This window comes from Cajanus cajan, chromosome 10 (genome assembly GCF_000230855.2).
Source record: "Cajanus cajan strain Asha chromosome 10, NIPB_CcT2T_4, whole genome shotgun sequence".
Classification (NCBI taxonomy): domain Eukaryota; kingdom Viridiplantae; phylum Streptophyta; class Magnoliopsida; order Fabales; family Fabaceae; genus Cajanus; species Cajanus cajan.
Genome location: NC_138526.1, coordinates 17,230,217 through 17,239,812, shown reverse-complemented (window position 1 = coordinate 17,239,812; position 9,596 = coordinate 17,230,217). Strand labels below are relative to the sequence as shown.

At 31.7% G+C, this 9,596-nt stretch overlaps 1 protein-coding gene across 1 annotated transcript; it reads right to left on the bottom strand.

Annotated features, from left to right (window-relative positions):
• Positions 1-3,288: 3,288 nt before the first annotated feature.
• On the bottom strand, positions 3,289-6,886 carry LOC109817153 (uncharacterized). The gene is made up of 3 exons (XM_020382367.3): positions 6,736-6,886; positions 6,577-6,614; positions 3,289-3,611 (listed from the first exon to the last, which is right to left on the bottom strand). The coding sequence occupies exons 1-3, from the start codon at positions 6,806-6,808 to the stop codon at positions 3,507-3,509; spliced, it is 216 nt and encodes a 71-aa protein (XP_020237956.1). The 5' UTR covers positions 6,809-6,886; the 3' UTR covers positions 3,289-3,506.
• Positions 6,887-9,596: the final 2,710 nt, after the last annotated feature.

The window sequence follows — 9,596 nt, the reverse complement described above, 5'->3', positions numbered from 1 at the left end:
ATATTGTGGAAGTATTTAATTTAATTTAATTGAGCTTATGAGGTAAATCAGAAAGTTTTTAATAAATAAAATCAAATATAGTTTAAGAGGTGAGTTTGAGTGGAGTCGTTGGGTTTCGACTCTTAAGCTCAACCTAAAGTCTGATTAAAAAATAAGTAGAAGAGAGGCTAGGTCATAAAACACATCAGACTTATAAACCCTAAAATGTTGAAGAGAAGAGTCCAGAGGAATGAATGGAGAAGCCTTGAACGGTAGAGGATCAACCATGTGCATTGGACATCGCCATCTAAGAAAAGAAAGGTATAGAGGATGTCTCATAATTGGGATATGTTAGGGATGTGTGTAGTGAGGCGATGCCTAACCCTTCGTAGGTGTAACTAGTCAATCACATCAAAATGAGAGGGATCTTGAGATTCTTGTACAAGTGTGAGATTGTACAATTGATGAAAGCTTAAAGGAATTAATTTGTACAATTTATAACAATAAGATAAAACTACATTTCAGTAGCTCATGACAAAATAACGTCATAGTTTAGTGTTCTTGACTTGGAACAATTTAGGCATGGACAACTTTTTGGAAAGTTTCATAGAAAACATGCTAGTGAGACTTGGTTGATGCATACCAATGTTGTTGAAGGTCGACACCAAAGTTGTAATATTCTTAACGGATATGCTAGAATTCCTACTCTAAGTTCTAACATATGAGAAACCACTAAGAAGTGGTCATGCTATTATCCCTATTGATTAATGATTACAGGTTGCTTCATTGTAGGTTTGGTAGGACTAAGACACTTAGATTGCTCAATTTATTGCAAGAAAACTTTATAATTTAAAATGTGCATTGATGCATGGATTGAGTGTCTGGGTTGTGTTACCGTGTTTTTCAAGTTGCTGAATTTTATAACATGGATTGATAAGTTGAAAGTTTATTGTAGTGTTTGTGATGAATACAAGTTGTTATGTTGCTTTGTGTTGACTTAAGAGTTCTTTGAGTTAAATGTTGTATTATGATTTATAGTAGGTATGTTGAGTTGAAATTGTTTGATGTTGAGGTCTTATCTTAAGTTATTATAATAGCTTTACTATTTTTTTATTATATGTTGTTTCTATTCAAGGGCTTACTCTTTCTTCTCCTTAGTTTTTATTATATGTTTTCTTATATGAGGGCATTTTTAGAAGCTATTTCTTGACCTAAGCATTTTGAAATATTCTTTTAACTTTTTATCTAATTTAATTTTAATTTTTAAAAATAAATTATCAATAATTAAAAATGATTTATTTATTTATCTTAAATTTAAAATATAATTTATATTTAAAAATATCTTTTTATATTATTTTTAAACAAAACTTATATATTCAGATATAGTATTTATTTATAAGCTTAAATATATTTTTAGTCCTAAATTTAAGATAAGTTTATTTTTGGTCTTTCAAATTTAAAACTATTTTTTAGTCTTTGTAATTTTTAAAATCTTATTTAACTTCCTTAAGTTAGCAATAACACACCTGAAAGTAACAAATTGATACAGTTATACAATATTAATTGAGTTTAGTGTTATATTTTCACTAAGAGAGGCACTAATAGGTATATTTTGTGTAACAATATTTGACAAATTTTCTAAAAAAAATTGAATATAAGGAATAAACAAGATTTTTTGAAATTACATAACTAAAAAGATCAATTTTAAATTTGAGAGATTAAAAACATATTTAAATCTTTTTTATATATAATTTACTATAATTTTTTATTATATATAATAAATATTCAGTTTACAAAATGCACGAGTTAAAATATCAGGGGACCATAATCTTGACATGTTGACATATTTATATATCAAAAAATAAATTGATAAAACGATATGAATTGATTTTTCACTTAAAAATAAATACTTTATCATATTTATTTTAATTGATGTTATGATAATCTTATTATGGACATATTTCCATTTTATGTGTCTTCTCACTCAATTAATATTTTATAATTTTTAAGAAGCGTTATTTTATGACTTAATATATATTTAATTAGATAAAAAAATAAGACTTGAAAAGTATATAAGTATATAAGTATATATACTCTTATATACTTATATAAAATTAAAAAATACATTCAACATCATATTAGTATATTAAAAATTAAAGATCATAAATTTATAACTTTTATAATCAAATAGTTGTTCGGATTGAAAAAATATAAAAGCAATGGCACATGTCACCTAAATCTCACAATGTCATTCAATTCACTCTTTATCCTTGACTTGGAATTAGGGATGACAATGTAGATTGAATTTAGTGATTCAACTTGTCAATGTACCTAATGTTGGTGGGTTGGATTGAATAGAAAATCCACCAATCTACCTAATCCACTCTGTCAAATCAACCAACCCAACGGGTTCAACCCATCAATTCACTTTTTTTTAAAAAAATATTTTTAAAAGATAAATTTGTAGTCAAATAATGTTGGATCAATATTTTTATTTTATGATTTAACTTCTTTTTCTAAGAAATTGTTCTCATTTTAAAAATATATTATTTTAATCATATTTTTTTGCTAGTACATTTTCATGTATATATATTATTTTGTTCTTTTTTATGAAAAATATAACACTTTTAATCAATTTTACAAATAATAATAAAATATAAATTGAAATGATAATGTATATTAAAATATTTTGATTGAGATTATTTTTAAAAAAAATTGAGTAGATTAAAGGTGAATCAATGAATCCACCATGTTTAACCTATCAACTCAATAAAGTGAATTAATTTGTCATCTCACCGCTAAGCGAGGTAATTGAATTTTTTAACCCATTTCTATTTCTATTGATGGACTAATCTTCCTCATCCCATTTCTTTGGTGGACCAACCCACCTCACTTTGCTTTAAGTGAGTTCACTTATTTTATCACTCCTATATTAAATGAACCAACTCAGATGCAACCAATAATAACCCATTTGTATTTTAAAAATTCATTTTTTTTCCTCTTTTTTGTTTTAAAATCTTCATGATACTTTTATTTTATTTTCTCATATTTGAATTTTTTGTTATGAATAGTATGTTATCAAACTTGTTATATTTGTGCCTTTATTTTTCTATATTTTTTGTGTTCTTTTTTTAAAATTAGGTGTACTAGTTCGTAAGCCAACCCAATTAAGCCATTACCCCATGTGAATTTAGCCAAATTGTGTATATTTTGGCTTATAAAAAAAATGAGTCAGCTAGGTTGACACACCTTTTGAAAAACCCATCGTGAGCCAATCCAAATAAGCTTGATTTTTTGACACATCTAATCTCAAAAACGGTTCAAAACGGACTAAACCTTTAAGCATACCATCAAGTATTGCCAAAAATAGTCTAATGCTTAACGCAGACACAAAAAAGCAGCAGCATCATTGATGAAATTAGTTTGGACAAAAAAAAAAAATACAAAATGTGAGGTTACATGGCAATATTTTGCTGGCTAAGACTAAGAAAACCCGTAACCATGACTGCACAATCTAAGGAGACCAACTAGTGGGAACGTATCAAGGTTCCTGCTGCAAGGAACAAGCTAAATACAGCTGCACTTCCTAGAGTGGTCTGCCCAATATGCCTTATCTTGAGGAACCCAGGAACCTGAATAATAAAGGCAGGCCATTACACATGTCAGATAATCAGACAACTAATTGAGTATATATACCGCCAACAGAGACACACAAAATAGATAATATCCTTTAAATGCATCTCGTGGCTGGAATATGCATATGATTGTCCAGGTAATAGAAAAGACTTAACCGGCAGTTAAAGTTCGAAGATTAGATACAAATGTGAAATGCACTACAGGAACCTAAAAGAATTAATTCATAACATACTTTTGAATATCCGAGTTCTATATACTCAACTACCTAAAAACTTGAAATGATCAGCATGTTATCCTTATTTTTTCTTCCAGATTGGAAATGAAGATGATATGCAATGACTTGTTTAAAACAATTTTTCATGGTTGTTTGATATAAACATGTGAATCAGATTTAAACATCATATTGTTCACCTATCCACAACTGTCTGTAAATGTAATTTAACATATCAGAAAACTTAAGTACCATTTGATGTTTCCTAGTTGTCACGCACGCAAACGTACAGAAACATGCAATAATGCATTGCCTGCTGTGTCTCCCATATTAGTGTCGTAGAGTGATATACACGTTGGCACAGAGTATGGTAAATAAATACAAATTACTAAGGTACTGTTTGCAACAACTTATTTTGGACTTCTTCATTTAATACTTGTATAATTTTAGGTCCCTTGAATGCATCTTGCTTCTTCATTGACATGACCACATCAAGAGGAGAGCTGAACTAAACAGCATGGACAATCAGGGTTCCAAAGGGTACACTGCACATAGAGGATGAAGAAGAGTCCTTCTGAAACAGAAATCGAGAGGAGAGTTGTGATGAACATCAATTGACTATCAAAGAATTAGAACTATCGATCTTTGATGGGTACAATTCAGTGGGATGGATATCAAAGGTGCCTGGTAGAATCTTTCCCAAAGAAGAAGAATTACAACATGTGGAAAGATGAGAAGAACCGGAGGAAGGGCCACATTCAGATGTTACCCATCATCCAAAACAGCAACATATAAATTTGGCACGAGGAAACCTGCAGAAAATAACCCAAAAGAAAATTTTGGTGATCAAATCTGGCATTCTTCACCTGGCAGAACCAATTGTAATTCCACAAAGGAAAGGAGTTCAAGAGATATGTTGATGCAGAAATACAGATGAACATCAAGAAGGGGCTTTGTTCTTAGGAATGATGTGAAATATAGCTTGGATCATTTCTGCCAAATGTTACTGGAGGAAGATTTAGAAGGAGTAGGAGATGGTGTAGATTCTAGGACGGGATAGTAGGGGTGGGCAAAACGAACTGAACTGAACTTATAAAAACTATACTGAACTTAAAAGTAGTTCATATGAACTAAACCAAACTAAATATTAGTTCAGACGAACTGAACTGAACTATTCTTTTGTGTTATTGAACTGAACTGAACTATATTATAAAAACTTGAACTGAACTGCAATTTAAACTGCACTAAACTGTTATGATATTTTGAATTGAACAATTTTGACTCATTGATCTATCAAAATAGGACACATTTGCCAACTTTACTTTATTTTCCATTTTATTTAAATTTTTCAAAGGAAAAAATATAAAATTAAGTCAAACAAACTCAGTGAATTTAAAGGCTAAAAATACTTAGTTCAACATAGCTCAATTGATCCGTTAAGTTCGACAAAATTGATAAAAAAAATTTCAAATCACTTTTTTTCCAAAGTTTTGGCTATTAGACTATCGAGCTAATCCATTAAAACATAACATGTTAGACACATTTAATTTTTATTCTTTTATAAAAATAGTTCAATTTTTATAATTTAGTTCAGTTTTTATAGTTCAGTACAGTTCAACTTTACAACAGTTCAGTTCAGTTCAGTTTTTTTTAAACAGTTCAGTTCAGTTTTTTTACAAACAGTTCAGTTTTTTATAGTACAGTTCACCACCAGTTCAGTTCAGTTCAATTTAGTTTTTTTTTGCCCACCCCTACGGGATAGGCTGCTGAATTTCATCTTGATGACAAGGTGTAACATTTAATAGGGGGAGTGTTGTTTGCGATCACAGTAACTACCTAATGGAGATGGAAACATTTTATACGTGTAATTAGAATAAAAAGGAAGGTGAGGAGTTGGTTAGCACGGTTTTTGATTGATTGAGAGAAGGATAAAGGAGAGCCCAGGCCTCTTGAACATATGGACAAGAATTTGTATCTGGTTTTGCATCTCTTTTACACAAATTTGTGATTGGGTTCCAATAGTCTTAAAAGGTTAATGATTAGTAATAGGATGTATATGATTTAATTTTGTTTGACAAATTTCCCTTAGTTTTCTTCAATTATTTGGGGTTTCTTTCTTGTTAATTAATGCCAGGTTATTTAACTAAAGTCAGTTGTAGACTTCTCATCCCAGCATTGACAAAATCCATTTATGAATTCAGCTAACAAATAATTAATTGATCTCTGTTTTCTTTCATAGAACCCCTAATCACCAGGATGTATTGTTGAGACATCAGATGTCTAATAAGAAAAAAAACCAAACCCTAGGTTTTCTTTCTTCATCTTCTCCTCTTCTCCTTTTTTTCTTTGATCCAAACCAGTTAAATTTCTAATAAGACAAGTTGACTTAATCATCAGAAACTAAATTGACAAACATGCAAAAGCCCTAAATTAAGTTTAATATTGCATTAATTTTCACTTCCTAAAGCATTAAGAGTAAATATAGATATAAAATCAGAAATACACTTGATTTCCTAATGATTCAGCTTCCGAAATCTTAACCCACCCCAATATGATTTCAGTAATTCAAAGCATAATAACATCTTTTTCCGCCCCAATTTTTCAAAAATTAAAAACCTAGCCATAATCGGCATAGCTCGAGACTGAATCGCCCCTAATCAAATTAAAAAAAAAAAAATGCAATTGCATTTTCCAATTCACTCATTCGATAATTAATTAATTAAATAAAAGAAAGGAATTGAATCGCATACCTTGTGCCTGATTGCATCGTAAGTCCCATAAACAGCACCTGCATGCAACGCGCCAATTCGAAATTCAGAAGATTAACAAAAGAAAGGAGCGAAAGTTGTGGCGTGTTTGGCTAAGTGTAAAGGACAGAACCAAACAGTGTATAAGAAGTGAGATCTCACCGACTGCGCCGCCGATTGCGCCGCCAACGGCGGCTCCCGTCGCCACGCGAGTGAGGACGCTGTCTCTAGCCATTCTCTTCTGCTTAGCCTCGTTTCAGATTTTTCTTTTAATCAGAATTTGCTTTTATTAGGGAAATTTCTACTCTTTCTTTTTAAGCTTAAATTTTTAATCAATTAAATAAAAATATTCAAATGAATAAATATGTATTTATTCAAATTTTAAATAAATTTATATATTTAAATATAATATTTATTTATATACTTAATTTATTTAAATATTAGTAATAAATATTTAATTTGTATATTCTATATGTTGATCCTAGTGTACTAGAATCTAGAAGGAGTTGAATAGATTTTATCATAAGATTGCTCTCTTTTACACAATTCTTGAATAATAAATTCTCAAAAAAATCTAAAATACAACCTTTATGAGTAACACCCTAGTTTTCATGCTTTTTATTGAGGGTAATTTAGTAATTTTTAGGGTGACTTAGTAGCCAAGAACGGACCGTTCTCAAATTAGAACGGGTCGTTCCAAAAACCTAAAACAAGCTTGATTTAGTAGCCCAGAACTAGTCATTCCCAAACTAAAACGGGCCGTTCCAAACTACTAAAATGGCCTACAAATCCTAGTTGGGAACGGAGTGTTCCAAACCACCAAAAAGGCTTGTAACCCTAGTTAAGAACGGGCCGTTCTGGTTTTAGAACGGGCCATTCCAGATGAGAATTTAATACATGATGAAAGGATCCGGAACGGGCCGTTCCAGATTTGAAACGGGCCATTCTGGCCACTCCTGAAATCTATAAATAGAGCACTCTAACAGTGTTTCTGAACACCCTCTCTGGAGACTAAGGAGAACCAAGAGAAGGAGATTGACCAGATTTCGCTCTAGCTTCGTCTTCTGCTCATCCAGGTAAGGAGATTGACCAGATTTCCCTGTTGGATGTGGTGTGTGAATATGTATTTGATTTCGAAATTAGAAAACAAACAAAATATGAATGTTTTTTGTTTTGCTTTTTGAATGTTCTATTGCGTTCCTTGTGTAATGTAGAGTATAAATATGTAATTGATGAAATGTGATGAAATGAGATAAGCTATGACTATGAGAATGTGAAATGTGATGAATGTGATAAGACCTGAAATTTCATGACAAGTGAAATGTTGAGTCAATGAAATCGTAAATGTGTGACATGCATCATGTGCATATATGAGCTAACAAGGTGTACCTTAGGGTCACTGGTGATGTAACAAGCTATCAAGGTGTACCTTAGGGTCACTAGTGATGTAACAAGCTAACAAAGTGTACCTTAGGGTCACTGGTGATGTAACAAGCTAATAAGGTGTACCTTAGGGTCACTAGTCATTTAACAAGCTAACAAGGTGCACCTTAGGGTCACCGGTGATGTAATAGGTTAACAAGGTGTACCTTGGGTCACCAATGATGAAATGATGAGATATGTGATGAGACATGTGACTGGCGCCACATGCATTTATGAGTCAAGTCCATGATATCATTGCATGATAAATGAGTGTACATGTGATACTGATTATGCATGTGTATTGTTTATATGTGATTGGTGTTTATGACTTGTGATGTGTTTGTTGTGTGTATGTGTGATATCTAACCTTTATTTCTGCACCTGAACCTGAGTGAGATGTTTCTCACTCCCTTGTTGTTATTTGTCTGTGTTTAAATTGTGTTGCAGGTGATCATCAGCATGAAGATGTTGGTGATGAAGCTTAGGCTTAGTTGGGCATGCTCTGATAGGATATGTGACATCGGGGCATAGCTAGGCTTAGTTTAGGATGCTATTTCCATTAGACTATTTGAAAACTCAGTTTTATTTCTTTGTAATTTCCGTGTTGAAGATATTGTTTATGAGTTTACGAATGTGCATCCTCTACGTAAGATATTTGAGAATTTGGTTTTATTTATGAAAGATTTTAATTAAAGCATTTTTTTAAATGATTGTATATGTATGTTGGGGTAGAGGGTGTCACATTTAGTGGTATCAGAGCAGGTCGATCCAATTGGCCATGAGTTATGAGTCTACTATGCTTGTTTGGTAGATGAATGATGGAATGATTTGATTGTGGAACTTATTGATGTGTTAGTGTGATGAATGACTATGTTTGTTATTTATTTAATTGTGTGTATTGTTTTCTCATAATTTGGCTGATGGACATGATATAGCTGAGATGATGCTATTTATGATTGCTTATTTGTTTTGATACTTCTTGCTTATGTAAGAAGTAGTGGTTGGGTGGTATCGCTCGTGTTGCGAGCATATGTGCAAGTAGTAGTGGAAAAAACATTGTGTTAACCAGCTAGAACTATTGGAATCTTGGATGCGGGTGAGACATTGATTTGTCAAATGTATTGAGAGTTTATGGTTGATGGATGTTTCTGAAATCTGTAGTTTTAGCAATTGAATCCAATGAGGTTGTATGTTGAGAACTGGAGTTTTGGTATTCTTGATGAGAGATTGAAATGTTGGTAATTTTCTTGAGTGTCGATGCTTGCATGTTAACCTTTTATGGTTTTGGTAGCATGTGAGTTTTATTTTCTAAGTCTTTTGTGATGAATATGTGAATTGCTTTGGTTTAGGATTGTAGTGAGAAGCTTGGATATGAATTTGAGGTGGAAAGGAGTGAGTTTGGAAGGATTGAGGTATTTTCGTGGGCTTAGATGTTGATACACTATTGTTGTCTGGTGTAGGGGATGTTTGCACTGCAGTTTTGTTGTGCAAGTACAAGTGCTATATTGATAGAATTAGATTTAGTAGTCTTCATGAAAATTGTAGCCTTCGACGTTATCTTTCCAATGGAACAGGAATAAGGAAAAACGGAGGTCTAAAAC